At 43.1% G+C, this 15,726-nt stretch overlaps 1 protein-coding gene across 1 annotated transcript in view; it reads right to left on the reverse strand.

The window, feature by feature from the left end:
* The window catches only part of FBN1 (fibrillin 1), a 272,564-nt gene that overhangs the window by 50,522 nt on the left and 206,316 nt on the right, over positions 1 to 15,726 (reverse strand). The window contains exons 41-45 of the mRNA XM_055436892.2: positions 15,586 to 15,708; positions 14,705 to 14,863; positions 11,349 to 11,420; positions 7,767 to 7,892; positions 3,403 to 3,525 (exon numbers count right to left, since the gene is read on the reverse strand). Coding sequence (XP_055292867.1) covers positions 3,403 to 3,525; positions 7,767 to 7,892; positions 11,349 to 11,420; positions 14,705 to 14,863; positions 15,586 to 15,708 — 603 coding nt within the window. The remainder of the gene's footprint in view (positions 1 to 3,402; positions 3,526 to 7,766; positions 7,893 to 11,348; positions 11,421 to 14,704; positions 14,864 to 15,585; positions 15,709 to 15,726) is intronic.

Genomic DNA, 15,726 nt, shown 5'->3' on the forward strand with positions numbered 1-15,726 from the left:
GAAATGCTAGTGAACAGATGATGTGTGTGTGCTATGTTGCTTTAGTTGTGTCCAACTCTTTACAATCCTAGGGACTGGAGCCTGCCTGGCTCCTCTGTCCATGGAATTCTCCAGGCAAGAATACTGGAGTGGGTAGCCATTTCCTTCTCCAAGGGATCTTCCTGACCCAGGGGTTGAACCCAGGTCTCCTGCATTGTAGGCAGAGTCTTAACCATCTGAGCTTCCAGAGAAGCCCAAGAACAGATGATGATTATTCACACTTGGATAAAAATGAATTTCCAATGAGCAAACTGCTCCCTGGGATAGGCAGAGGACACTGATTTCCACTACCAAGCTCAGTGAAGAGAGTTGATTTTGAGGAATGGTGTCTCGGGGGCTTATTATAGTCAGCCTAGACAGTGGGCACCCTCAGGTGGTACTGTGTCTGGGCGAATGCAAGGATCAGGTCTGTCTCATCTCTGGGGCCCACGGGGAATGGAAAGCATTAAGAATCTTACTAGGAAGGGATCCTCAATTAGGAATTTTCTTTCCTACACTGCCTATTTCATGATGATTTTTTTTTTTTTTAATGAAACATGGATTACTTTGCAGTTCTGTTGGCGAAATAGAAAGTTACAATTCTAGAGAACTTGATTATGAAATTCACTTTGTCGAGGTTTCTATAAGCATCAGGATTTAAATTCCCAGAAAAGAATGTTCTGAGGTTGAGGTAGGAGATTTAAGCAGAGTATTGGGGGAAAACACCCACACAGTCAGCAGAGAGAGAGGCAACCATAAGGAAATGGCTCGGAAGAGTATGTTTTTAGTTGGACAAGGCATTTCAGGAGTGGCTGCCTGTGCTCTAACTACTCAGCTCCTGAGGTCAGACTAGCTTCCTTGGCTTAGACACCTACCTGTTCGCTCGGGTCTCAGAAACATGGGTATTACGGCCAGCTGGTGAAATGATGTACTTACAAGTTCAAATAAAAATCTTACTGTGATAAGGAAATTTTAGTTCTTTTCATCTTAAACACAGGAAGAAAGGAATATTTCACAATACATCTGAAAAAGGCCACATATAGGATAGTATTTAAAGACATTTTAAGAGATTTTATAAGTAAGATGTGGGCCCTCCCTGGAGGTCTAGTGGTTAAGACTCTGGTTTCCACTGCAGAGGCCATGGGTTTGATCCCTGGTTGGGAAACAGATTCCACATGTTGCATGGTGTGGTCAAAAAGATTTTAAAAAAAGATTAAAAAGTGATAATTATAAAAAATAAAATTAGGACGTAAGTGAAGACATTTCCAGAGTGAAGTCTTCAGCCCTAGAGGCTGAACAACTGCAAAACTCAAACTCAAGTACATCCCCTTTCTTGTAAGAACTTCACTGAATGAGGGAAACAAAGCTTGGGCTACAAACAGCACCCCCTCACGGTGCTTACTGCTGATTAACACTGGATGAGCTTTATCCAGTGTATTTATGTTAGTACTCTACAAAAAAATTCGATAGGACGTAAGCCCCAGCCAGGCCCTGGTTGGATATCTTGTCTTGATGTTTACAATAGTTCTTCCCACATCTCGCCTAACGTGAAATGGTATGAAATTACACATTCCATATTATCAGCAATTGCTTATTTTGATTGGAATTATTTCACCCAGTTCCAAATGAATATAAATTAAGAGCAAAATGCAGGGAAGTGGTATGAATGCCAAATTTCATGAGGGTATTGTGACTTTTATCAGAGACGTCCTCACTTTTCCCGTCCTGTTTTGTTTTTTTGTTGTTGTTGTTAATACGTGGATTACAACTGCTCTATTGACAAAGAGCTAAACACTTGCACATGTTCCTTTAAACCCAGAAAACAAGTCTTGATTCTCAAAGTGAGTTTTTGTTCTGGTATTACACCCTCTTCCCACCAAAGTCTCATAAAACAATGCAAAATGCCCTATGGAGAGCACTGTACTTCCTACCACTTAATCACTGGTGCACAAGGAAATCCAAGGAAAATCTGACCGTGTTCCTTGGTGTTGTTTCATTCACAAATGCATAAACTATCCAGGAAACTCCTTGTGCAATGGACTAGAGGCAAAACAACAGATTCTTCCTGACCTCTTTGCTAAATATATAATGGTTTATAATTACCGAAAAACTCACATGAAAATCATTCTGAGGTGTTACTTTGCTGCTGGGTTGAAACACCAGTGTTTTTATTTTGATACCACTGGCTACAAAATACCATCAGATGTTTAATAACTTTTGCTGTTGTTGTTTAGTTGATAAGTTGTGTCCCATTGCTTGTGACCCCATGAATTGTAGCCCACCAGCGTCCTCTGTCCATGGGATTTCCCAGGCAAGAATGCTGGAGTGGGTTGCCATTTCCTCCTCCAGGGGATCTTCCTGACTCAGGGATCAAACCCGTATCTCCTGCACTGGCAGGCGGGTTCTTTACTGCTGAGCCACCAGGGATAACTTCACTGTCAATGTAAGCTGGTGACATACTCATCCTTCTCATTTCTACCATGTCCCTGACAAAGGTGAATACCAAAAAAATTTAACCTGTAATAGTTTCTCATTTTACTGTAGGTGACAGTAAATAAAAGGCTGTTACAGTTTGCTGCCCTCAGTTCTATAAGATGCTAAGGAAAAAAGATAATACTGTTGGTTCTTTTTGCTTGGTTTGTAAAGGTTAACCCAGCCTAGCTCAGGAGAGCTTTGCTGTCCAGAGTTGTTATATGTGGCTAGGATGGTGAAAACCTCACCCACTCAAGGGGGAGTAGGTAAAAGGAAAAAAAAAAAGTATTTGGTCCTGAATACCAGGTAGGGAGGGCTTCCCTGGTAGTTCAGTTGGTAAAGAATCTGCCTGCAATGCAGAAGACCCTGGTTTGATTCCTGGGTCGGGAAGTTCCCCTGGAGAAAGGATAGGCTACCCACCTCAGTATTCTTGGGCTTCCCTGGTGGCTCAGATGGTAAAGAATCTGCCTGCAATGCAGGAGACCTGGGTTCAATGCCTGGGTTGGGAAGATCCCCTGGAGGAGGGCATGGCAACCCAGCCTAGTACTCTTACCTGGAGAATCCCCATGGACAGAGGAGTCTAGGGGGCTACAGTCCGTGGGGTGGCAAAGAGTTGAACATAACTAAGTGACTAACCATAGCACATAGCACCAGGCAGGAAGTGTGTATATGTGTCTGTGTGCATTTGTGGGAGTGAGTGTTTGCAGCAGGGCAGCAGGGGGGCAAATTTGGAAAAATCACCTCTCTAAAGAGGAGAAAAGCCAAGTGTTAAAGCATTTCAACAATTTTCCTGTTTCCCAGTTTAGTTACTAGAACACAGAAGTCTGAATCTTAACCATCCCAAAGAAATCCAGGGATCTGCAGCTGGTTGGGGCTGGTCCGTCGGGTAGGCGCCTGCAGGTGGGGACTTACCATTGCATTGCCCTGTGGAGGTGAATCGGTAGCCGGGCTTGCAATCACAGCGGTAGCTGCCCGCGGTGTTGATGCACTCTGCGTTTCGCTGGCACACTGGGCCGTTCTGACACTCGTCAATGTCTACGAGCAGGAGAGAACTGAATTACAAGGAGAGCAGAATCCAGTGTCAACAGGCAAGAGGTAAGAACAAAATCTGACTTTACATTGGACCTGTTTTGTGAAGCTTTGTTTTCTTTGCTCTTGTTACTATAATCAGTCTATAGCCACAAGCAGACATAGTGGTCTGCCTCGGGGAATCCTGCCCCTCTGCCTGAATGTTAAACTAAAGTGCCTTTGTTCAGTTCACAGAGAAATACCCTGATCCTGCCCACCTGTGAAGGACTTCAGGAAAAAAGAAATTGACATATCCTCTCCCCAATGCTGGCCAAGCCAGGAGATGGGAAATAGATGGGGAAACAGTGGAAATAGTGTCAGACTTTATTTTTTGGGGCTTCAAAATCACTGCAGATGCTGATTGCAGTCAGGAAATTAAAAGACGCTTACTCCTTGGAAGGAAAGTTATGACCAACCTAGATAGCATATTAAAAAGCAGAGACATTACTTTGCCAACAAAGGTCCATCTAGTCAAGGCTATGGTTTTTCCCGTGGTCATGTATGGATGTGAGAGTTGGACTGTGAAGAAAGCTGATTGCTGAAGAATTGATGCTTTTGAACTGTGGTGCTAGAAAAGACTCTTGAGAGTCCCTTGGACTGCAAGGAGATCCAACCAGTCCATTCTAAAGGAGATCAGTCCTGGGTGTTCGTTGGAAGGTCTGACGCTAAAGCTGAAACTCCAATACTTTGGCCACCTCATGCGACTAGTTGACTCACTGGAAAAAGAGTCTGATGCTAGGAGGGATTGGGGGTGGGAGGAGACGGGGATGACAGAGAATGAGATGGCTGGATGGCATCACCGACTCGATGGACATGAGTTTGAGTGAACTCCAGGAGTTGGTGATGGACAGGGAGGCCTGGCGTGCTGTGATTCATGGGGTCGCAAAGAGTCGGACACGACTGAGCGACTGAACTGAACTGAACTGAACTGATGGCCTTTTTTCTTTACTTCCTCACCTCCTCCCTCCCTCTGTTCTATAAAAGAAACTGGCATCCAGACCCTGATGAGATGGTACTCTAAACTCTAGTCTGCCATCTTCTCTGATGCCAGGCTTTCCAAACAAAGTTGCTATTTCTTGCCTCAACACCTCATCTCCTGATTATTGACCTATTGTACAGCAGGCAGGTTGAGCTTGGACTTGGTAACAAAGGCAAATGAAGCCTCTCACACAACACAGATTTATATTTTCTTATTTTGATTGGTTCTTTCATGCACTGGAGAAAGAAATGGCAACCCAAGAACTCCAGTGTTCTTGCCTGGAGAATCCCAGGGACGGGGGAGCCTGCTGGGCTGCCGTCTATGGGATCGCATAGAGTCGGACATGACTGAAGTGACTTAGCAGCAGCAGCAGCAGTGAACAAACATTGGAAGATGGAAGCTTTTCTAATTTTCCTGCTTTACAAATATTTTTCATAAATGCAAATACTGGATTTATTACCATCTACAGGTTCTAATTATGTTAATCTCTAGAAAAAGTTGTGAATCTCAGCCTCAAGGACCAGATTTGATAAGGGTATAGACTAATATCCTAGGAAGTCCTGTATTTGCTCAAAGTGCAGGGGTTTGGGAAATCAGTCAGGTTGCTTTTGTTTGTTGTAGGGCCTGCAGAGCATCTTAAACTTCGATGTGCGTTTAAATCACTTAAGATTTTATTGAAAGACAGATTCTGACTCAGTGTGTCAGGGGAGTGGCTTGAGAGTCTGTGCTTCCAATAAGCTCCTAAGTGATGCTGGCCCACTGGTCCACAGACAGTGCTTTGAGCTGCAGGGCTGTAGAAGCTCCTGCTTAAATTTCTGCCCCATGGCAGTCAAATCAAGGAAACTTAAGGATTACACATAAAGCCACTGAAAATAACCAAATGCTCACTATCAAAGAAAAAAATAAAGTGGCTATTGTGTGCTCCAGAGCTTTGCCAATGCTCAGGGAGGTGCTTGCCTATCTTTTAAAAATGTTACCAGCCATCTAATTCAGTTTAGCATTAGGGCACTGCAGAATATACTGCACAGTCCAGGCGATACCAATGGGGTAAAATGCATATTGTCTTCCCCTGCTCCTATGAAGCATTCTGCTGCTGCCGCGAAGTCACGTCAGTCATGTCCGACTCTGTGCGACCCATAGACAGCAGCCCAACAGGCTCCTCTGTCCCTGGGATTCTCCAGGCAAGAATACTGGAGTGGGTTGCCATTTCTAAATCCAGTATAGGGAGCAGCCAGTAACGCAGGTGAAAGTCAGCTCTCAGCACCAGTGCTGGGGTTTCATGCAGAAGTTGGCTCAGCCAAAGTCCCCACTAGGGGGCGGCAAATACACCAACCTAGGCCTCTGAGGTGTGTGCTCTCTGGTGGGAAAACCTGAGGACTGTGAGCAGTCAGTGGGCCTATCTGTCTAAAATGGGGTGCGTGTCTCATACAGGAGCAGAGTATGCCCACCAAGGGTTACAATGGGCCCAGGATCCAGCACCACCTGGCCCACCAGGCCTGCCCTGGTCTTCATAAAGAGTGTACAGAAACACAGAGGGTAACCTCTGTAGCTGGAGAAGCCAAACAGTGTCATAGATAAGCGTTTCCCTGATGCCTCAGATGCCTAACATCTGATCCTTTGCATGCTGGGGGAGAGCAGACACACAGATCCTCCCTGAATCACTTCTGGAATCCATTCCAACTGCAGTCTGGCCGAGGCATGTGCTAAATCAACCTTCCTTTTCTGAGTCTGAGAGCTAGGAGTGTGCTGGGAAGCAGCTGACCCTGGATTAAACATTCACCCTGAAGATAGATATCCTATGAAACGGAAACCAAAAGCTGGAGCACTTTGTAATCTCTGTATCAGCCAAACGCTACCCTGACGGCGAGCCGCCTTCCATGGGTACAACTGCGGGTTTTCAATGTCAAGGGTGTAACAAGGTCTAGGTTGACAAGGTGGTCACGGGTGGCCGTGCCTCTGGTTTCTGGTCAAGGGCTGCTGCTTCAGCAGAGATACGTATCAAAGAGGCACTTGGGTGGAGTAACCAGCTCTGAAGAGAAGAGAAGGGGGGATGCCACAGAAGCGGACAGGCATCCTTAGGCATGCACGGCAGGTGGGAGACAGCGGTGATGAGCAGGCAGCTACCCCTAGCACCATAGGTCATCTGCTATGGGCTCTCTTCTCTTTTTCCACATCCTGCCTCCTCCCCACACCTGATCCTTGACGGCCTCCAGAAGCCCAGGGCCTGAACCAAAGCCCCCAAATGACTATCTCTTTAGGAAGGCTAGGAATAGCTGTCACCCCGTTTCCAGCCCCCCAGACAGCAGGCAGAGTAAGGGATGCTTGCCAACTTGGCCACAGGAACAGAAAGCCTGGTGAGGAGAATTTAACAAGCCTGTGCTCGGGGTTATAACTTTACTCGTGGTCTCTAAGTTGTCCCTAGTTTAGGAGAAAAAGATTTTTTAACATTAAAATGTTGACCTATGTGGTATAGTACATGCTCTAAGGAGCAATAAGCCTTTCTAACATGAACAAGAACTCTGTTAGAGGCTCTGAGTTTAAGTATGAAATAAGAAAATGACTCTAGCTGTCCTAGGGCCCATGGTATATTTAATAACCACCAACGTCCCTTTTACTAAAATGTAAAAGAACACTATCTTCCCCAGATGTCGGAAAAATATGAAGTGCAGTGAGGAATGCACAGAATCACAGTACATACACATGGTGAGGGGAGGTAATGTGAAAATGAAAAAAGGACCATTTGCACGCATGCCAACATTCTTCGTATAAAATCGAATTTGCTGTTCTTGCCATTTGGAATTCTCTCATGCATTTGAAATATTTGCATTAACCGTGTTTTCACTGGGGAGGAGCAAATGCTCCGCTTGGAAAAGAACACTGATTTTGAGATTCAGCTCAAGATGACTGCCTACCACTCGTGCTCACTTTCAAGCTGTGTAAAACAATAGCCATCCATTGGACACACCTAGGACCTCAAGGCTTTTTCATGTCAGCTGGGAAATCTAATACACTCTGTGTTGAGGGAGGGGGCAGTGGAGAGGGCTGGGGAATGGACATCCTGCTTTGCCCACTGGGAGTAAAGTTAGGGAATTTTTTTTTCTTTTGGGCAGTGAAATGTCTGTTGATCCAAGGGTGACCTTCACTATAGCTAGAGTTTGATGACTTTCTGAAATTCCAATGTTGTAAAATTGGTTCATTTCTGGATGTGATACAGAGCAACATCTCTTACCTTCACAAACCAGCAACTTGTCATTATAGAAGAAGCCCACTGGACATTCACACCGGAAGCTGCCGACCATGTTGATACACACACCGTTTTCACAGACCCCTGGGATCTCCCGACACTCGTCGATATCTGGAAACAGAGCAGGCATGTGTGAGTGACGGCCTGGCATGCGGTCCCTGGGCAGGGTAAACTGGAATTGAGAGTTGGCTGCTTCTAACTAGTTCTGTGTAAGGCCTAAAGCCAAAGAAGAGACAGTGCATGTGTATGTGTGTCTATGTGCTGGCATGTACATGCATGTGCCGGGGTGGTGAAGGAAGTGGGGGAAGCCAATGAAGAGCAAACTGAGATCACTAAACCGCTTGTCACACACTCCTTTGTCTATCTCATTGATCATCTATCTTTCTGGTTTTGTTACAAAACATTCACTCTGTCCAGGTAGGAGATTTGGCACCCACTGGGCCCTATGTGCCAGTGGAGCAGAAAGTGCCTGCGAGAGTAAGTGGTTTCTCTACCCCAAGTGTGTGGCGGTGGCTGGTGGGAATGGGAGCAGAGAGCTGCTGGAGAACAGAAGACGATCCCATGGTCAGAGCCAACTCTGATCTTCCAGATTTCAGCTCAATACCCTGCTCCTCCTTCGTGTGGCTTTGGTAAGGAAGTAAGTCAGGTCAGAGGATGTAAGCTGGGCCCAGGCTGACCATGTAGACAGAGCCAGAACTGAGGAAGGGCAGTCACAATAGACTGTGGCTTCCCTAGGTCTGGGGCCAGGGCTGGCTGCTGCACCACAGTGTTACTGGCCCCTGGTATGCTATCTGACATTTGATTAAGAACCGGTACCTGGAAGTGGGGTTGATGAGGATTAAAGCAGGACCGAAGTAGGAGTGAGCGCACAGCCAGGACCCAGGCTGCTAAAGCAAGCTGGCGAGGGAGCTGTGTGAGCAAGTCGGGTCTCCTCACCAGCCTGGTGGGTCCACTCTCTGCCTGACCTGCTCTGAACTCTCAACCATTCAGTGTCCTCGAGGATAATAACAGTAACAGTGGCAGCAATGGCATAGTACCTCACTTGCTATACACATGGTGTATTTCTCAAGCGTTTAACCTGGATGTGGTTACCAAATCATCACAGCCACCCTGTGAGATGGTCTCTAGGCACTCGGACCATCCTCATGATGCAAGTGATGGAACTGAGGACAGGTCAGAGGCTGGAACTCACCAAAGACCATACAGCTACCAGGAAGTAGATTTAATACCAGGAATCTGCTAACAGACTACCCTTCCTCCCTTATGCTTTTCCACAGTCAAACAATCTTCACAAAACCATTATTGAAGGACTTGTTGTCCCAGAGGGCCCCTCTACCAGTCCTGTTCAGAGTTTTATAAAACAGTTCAAAAGCCGGGAGGGGATACAAAGTTTTGGTCTTTATAGTCCGTTAGGTTTCTGATACTGTTGTTGAGATACTTTTCTTTACATGTCAGAGTCAGGAGCCTCTGCCAGGTACTTTGTTTGCCCAAGTTGTAACATGGCCACTGACTTTCGTGGAACCCACAAGAGCTGCTGCACTTGAAGAGGAATCACACCCTAAAGCCAATCTGCTTTGAAGGAGAAAGTTCACAGGCCACAGATTTATGTTAGACCTTTTTCTAAAGGGTTTGATTTTGTTTGAAGACAAATTGATCTCTTTAATGAAAAAAAAAAAAAGCTTAGAATATCAAAGGGTATATTTCCATTTTGAATATAAGTAATTATGCTTTAGATTTTGCACACATTTGTCATGTATGTTGTTAAAAAGTGAGGCAAAGAAATATCACAACTATGTATCATCAGCAAGAAGCAAAAAAAAAATTTCAGACTTTCTTGAACTATGTATGGGTTAAAACATGAAGTGTTGTGTTCACATTCATTTGTTTTAAATATAAGTGATGTATTATCAAGCTTAACAATAACAGGCTGGGTCAAATTTCTAGCCATTGTTAGGCACAACATAGCAAAAGCACATATTAAAAGTTATATTTTCTTTTCCTGTCTGGATTCCATTTGAACTTCAACTTGGAAAAGTTTATATTTAAAGACAAGATTAATAAACTTGCTATAGTTTTAGCCCCACACGAATGAGTTCTATATGCCAACAATCTTCAGACCTTTCAGAAGGAGAGTAGAAAGCTTAAATAAAACAAAGTTTCTCAGTCATCTAAATATTTTGTCATGCTGGAATTTGCTAACAATAAGTATACTGCTAACTATCACATTTCCAGTTTTCAAGAGCTAGAGGCAAAGCAAGCTGTGAGTCAGGACTGGGTTCTGATCCCAGTTCTGTTATTAATTAGCCAAGTGACCTCGCCTGAGTCCCCTTCCCTGTCTGGGCCTCTGTCCCCTCAACTGTAAGGCAAGGCGTTTGGCCTAGAGGATGCCTGAGGCCTTTCCAGCTTTATTAGTGGATGCTGTTAATGTTGTTTTGAGTCTTTGCCTGCTGCCAACATTTGAGGGTAGGCCTTGCTGGGGTACACGCCTGGTTCGTCCATGGAGAACCACTACTATTAAAGACCACTTATCTTCGGATCAGAGAGTCTAGGGAGATGAAAAGATCTGTTTTGGGAAGGGGAAAAACAAAGCAGCTGGGGCCAGGTGTTTCATGCCAATGTCATTTAGCAGGTTTTCCTTCCAAACCATGAAGTTTCTTTGGATGTTGACTAGGCTACAGAGCCATATGGATTTGGCACAAAGAGAGCCAGGCTGATTGCTGGACCAGACCCTTGTTTTCTTAAACAAGGTCACTGGAAAGGCTGATGTAGATTTCAGTTTACTTATTAGCAATAAGGTTGAACAGTGGAGATGTTTGCTACTAGACACAATTGCTCAGAATTCAGAGGGGCATCTGAGGATCCATATAAATCACATTGGGGAAAAACTCGGAGAATGCAATGGCTTTCCATCTATTTTTATGTTATTTGGTTTTAAACCACAAAGGCCTTGCTTCTACTGGCTGAACGCTGTGCAGTATTTCTGAATCTCACATAAGCATCTTGAGCACTGCAGGGGTCTCTGTTCCAGTTACCAGACAGGGCCTCAGATTGGAAAGACTTTTATATTTCACATCTAAAAATCCCAAAGCAGATGACCTAAGGAGATTCCCTGTGAGATAAAACTGATCCACCAAAAGGGCTTTATGTGAACAACCCACACATAAGGATTGGTATGAACAGTCATATTAAACTCTTGTCTTAGTCAGATGGAAGGATTGGGAATTATAGTCAAATCAAACGTCAACTGGCTTTACTCCCAGAATCTCTCTTTTTGTTGATGCCTAGGGTTGGTTTAACGAAGCTTGATTGTGATTTTGTGAAAAGCTTTCCAGTCCCCTTAATCATGACCAACAAATACTGCTGCCAATTAGGTGGAGCTACACAGGGTGTCTGCACAGTTTGTTTCAAACTAAGAATCAGAATTTCAGTAAAGGTAAATGGCACTGTCTAATGCTTTTTCCTTCTAAGAAACAAAAAAAAGCAAACTTGAGAAAATAACAGTGTGGACGTCCTTTCCTTAACACAAGGGCAGAGACAAAAAGTTGCAACGATGGCATTGTAACTCACCAACAGGTAAGCCAGTATAGATGTCAATGACAAAGCCTGGCCGTTGACTTCCACAGAGTGTAGCAAATTCATCTGCAGTGATTGAACAAAGGTGGGGTAAGCGGGGTGGGAACAGGGTAGGCGAAGAGCAATGATGAGCTGAGCAAAATTACTTTGAAAACATTCTTAAAAGATATTTACCTGTATTTGGAAGAATTTAAAATAAATTGACCTTTGTGAAAAAAAAAAAAAAATTGAGGATTTCTACAGATGGTGTAACCTTGTCCCTAAGAAAAATGATGAAGGAAAAGTGACCTCATGTTGACGAAATAATGAGGCTGAAGCAGAGGTCTCTATATCAAATGCACTCATTTGTATGAGCTTGCCTGGGGGAATTTGGGTTTCTGTGGGGATGTTGTCCAGCTCCGAAACCTGGGACTGGTCTGAGTGCCTCTTTCCACTCTGCATTAAGGAATCTAGGATTTAACGAATGTGTACAAAAGCCATATCCTTGGCAGACTGGGGATAACAATAGCAAATGTAGCTAAGTTCTTGATTTCAGGTCTGTCAATGACTCATTCATGTCAAAAAACCAACTTAACCTCATTACTCTAAGTTTTTGGAGCTGGATTATTATTTTTGCTGCAGTTCTTTTGTTTGCTCCCTCTCCCTCCCCCGACCTTTGTCTTTCTCCCCCTGACCTGAATTTTCATCAAACTTGTTAATTAAGGATGTACTAAATGTCATCTATGGTTCCCTTTAACTCTGAGATTCTGTAATTCCTGATCATGAGTATAACTGATATGGCATGGTATCAACTGAAGCTCAAGATGGCCACTTCCTTATGGGTAAACCTACTGAAAATTAGTAAAAGGTTTCTGTAATTAAACAAAACATAGCATGTTCTTTACCTAGTGCTTTCTTTCCTTAATCTATGAGTGTTCACTTTCAACAAGTGTCATACCAGCTCCACTGACCATCCAAACTTCAGGGACTCCTAAAATGTGTGCAGACTGCATAGCTAATGAAAAGCCATGATTGGATCTGGCCAATATTCAACATGAAGATGAACTCTTGCATTTTATATTAAGAGTATGCAGATACCTAGAACTCAGACAGATATTTCTGAAAGTAAACGATAGTTGTTATCAGAGATCTCCATAGTGGTCTGGAAGGGAACATACAATGGTCCATCAAGATAAAAAATAAAAATACTAGGATATTTATCTTTGTAAAATCCAATTTAAAAACTAATTTTGTGTACATTCTATAATAAAATAGTTTATGAAAATATAAATACATTTCTTAATATAATCAAAAACCAAATATACAGAGACACATGAACATATACTTTTACTTGTAAACACACACACATCAAGTGTGGGTAACTGCCAGGTTTTTTAACGATAGCTATGTATAAATAATCTTGGGAAAGATTGAAGGCAGGAGGAGATGGGGACAACAGAGGACAAGAGGGTTGAATGGCATCACCAATTCAATGGACACGAGTTTAAGCAAGCTCTGGGAGATGAAGGACAGGGAAGCCTGGCATGCTGTAGTCCATGGGGTCTCAAAGAGTCAGACATGACTGAGTGACTGAACAATAATAACAATGTATAATAAAAGATTTGAAGGCCAACGGTCAGGATCAGGGGTCAGCAAATATTTTCTTAAAAGGCTAAAAAGTAAATATTTTAGGTTTTGCAAGCTGTGCAGTCTTTGTTAAAATTACTCAAATATTTCATGAAAGCAACCATAGATAATATGTAAATAAATTAGTGGGGCCATATTCTCATAAAATTTTATTTACTAAAATTTGAAGTTCATAAAATTTTCAGATGTCAAAATTACTTTTAGCTTGTGGGCCATACAGAAATAGGAGGCAGGCTGGATTTGGCCCACAGGCTCTTGTTTGCCAAACCCAGGTCTAACAACATCTTGCAGAGTGGAGACAACTTGTAATTCTAAGTGATGGCTATTACATTATTTCTGGAGGAAACAGTAGATGAAATGGTACATTTTACTAAAAAAGAATTTTCTGTTTTTTGGCATTGTCAGTTAGCACCAGACAATAGATTGGGTATTTAACCTATCGCTGTGGGGAATGAAGTAGATACTACACAATTCTTAAATCAGTACTTTGCACAATAGTTCGTTACTCAAATTCATAAAGATGGTGGCCCAGTGGCTAAGACTCTGCACTCCCAATGTAGGGGGCCTGGGTTCGATCCCTGGTCAGGGAACTAGATTCCATATGCCACAAATAAGACTTGGCACAGTCAAATTAATTAATTAATTTTTAAAACTCATAAAGATGATCTAATCATCATTAGTAAATGACACCATCATGATATATATCATCTCCCATATAAGAACACTGCACCAAAGTTTTTGCTTCATTTACTCTTAGAATATGAATTAGGCTCTTTTCTTTTTCAAATAGATAACATTATATAGATTTTTCTGTATGAAGATATAAGAAGAACTTTCTCTATATCAAGGAGTTGTGCTTTTTTCAATTTGGCTGCGCTGGGTCTCACTCAGTTGCCGTACACAGGATCTTTCATCTCTGTTAGGTGTCCAGGATCTTCAGTTATAGCATGCACTCTTAGTTGTGGCATGTGGGCTCTATTAATAGGTCCCTGGCCAGGGATGGAACCTGGGCCCCCTGCATTTGGAGTGTAGAGTCTTAGCCACTGGACCACCAGGGAAGTCCCTGAGTCGTGCTTTTCTTTAGTTCTGAGTTTGCTTTGTGGTCATTGAGACTGTTAGACTCGATCATATCTCTATATGAGCTGCTAGAAGGTGTAGGGCCCAAGCTGTTGCTCATCACTGGCAAGTGTGCAGGACTTCCCAGCTTGGATCTTGTGTATTAATTACCCTTGCTTTGAGTTTCTTACCCATGCTTTCCATTTGCATTAGGCCTTCTTATTTTACATATGCATCTTTGTGAGCCATCTTGAATTCTTTTTGGAACAAGATTAGTTATGAATAAGTAAAATTGATGGTACTAAGTAAGTAAACAATATAGGAATATGGTTTACTTATTTGTCAAACTGCTCTGCCCACTGTTTCCAGACTTTAAGTTATATGGTGAACTCCCTAACAATAACACCTTCTATATTTTTGTGATATGCTGAGTCTACAGGCTGGTAAATGAACTTGTGTAATAAATTGGAAAATATATTTTATGACTCAATTTTCGGCTGAAAGGACCGGATCAACTGTGAATTTCAACATTTGCCTTTGTAAGCTAATCTTTTTTTATGAAGATGGACAATGCACCCTTTTTCTCCCCTGGCTGAGATTCATTTCTCCAACAATTCATGGGGAAGGTACCAAGTTATCTTTCTGGTAAAGGCGAAACTAAAACCTACCTGTGCTTGGAATGGGGCACTGTTCACAGGGCTTGTTCCAGGCCCGGCCAATGTTGTAGGAACAACAGCACATCTTCTTGGTCATGTTGAACAACAGTTCTCCATCGCAGGTCTGGTTGTCAGCATAGTAGTTCCTGTAGCACAGACTCCTCCTCATATCTAGAGGAGAGGAGGAAGGCAGGGACTGGTGATGCTGTGGGGAAATCCTGATAGGGAGATTCTACCAGGGATGCTCAAGGAAGGAGTCTCTTTTGAACTGTATTGTAACTTGACTTTGATAAGAGCAATAAAAGCTGGCTCTCAACCTTCCATCTACCTCTGCTGCCACAAGGAAAAGGACTTTAAGAAATATTGGGTTGGCCCAAAAGTTCGTTTGGGTTTTTCTAAAACATCTTACTAAAAACCCAAACGAACTTTTGGGCCAACATAACATATTCCCTGGTGTTTTGTGCCACAGAACTGAGTCATTATGTAGCTGTGGCCTTAATAAACTTTACATGACTCTCCACCCAGTCTCCTAGTAACAATTCTCCACTGCTCTTGGCAGTGATTTTCTCATTTCCGACTCATGATGTTTTAATACTGTAGGTCAGTGCTGTAAATATCATTGTATAAAGATACACCCAGAGTCAAACAAAAGAAGTACTATTAAACCTTTGTTTGGGATTTTCCAACATTACATTTTAAAGAAAACTCCCAACCACCCACACGAGGTGCTGAGAAAAGGCCAAACTTATGGTTTACAGGGGAGGAGGCAAAGGGTGGCAGCACTCGCTCTGATGAGTAACATAACACTGAGGATGAATTGCTGGGCTTGGAGCCCCTTTTTCTCTTTGCGGATGAGGACCGAACATGCTATATAAAGAAAAGCTGGGACTTACCCATGCAATTATTCCCCCCATTCACTTGCATGTAGTCTGGAGGGCAGATACAGGTGTAGTTGCCAACAGTGTTGTAACATGTCCCTGGACCACAGATTCCGGGAGTTTCACATTCATTCACATCTATAATCCAAAAAGAAA

Source organism: Moschus berezovskii, chromosome 9 (genome assembly GCF_049115385.1).
Source record: "Moschus berezovskii isolate FMDL1 chromosome 9, NW_MosBer_1.0, whole genome shotgun sequence".
NCBI lineage: Eukaryota > Metazoa > Chordata > Mammalia > Artiodactyla > Moschidae > Moschus > Moschus berezovskii.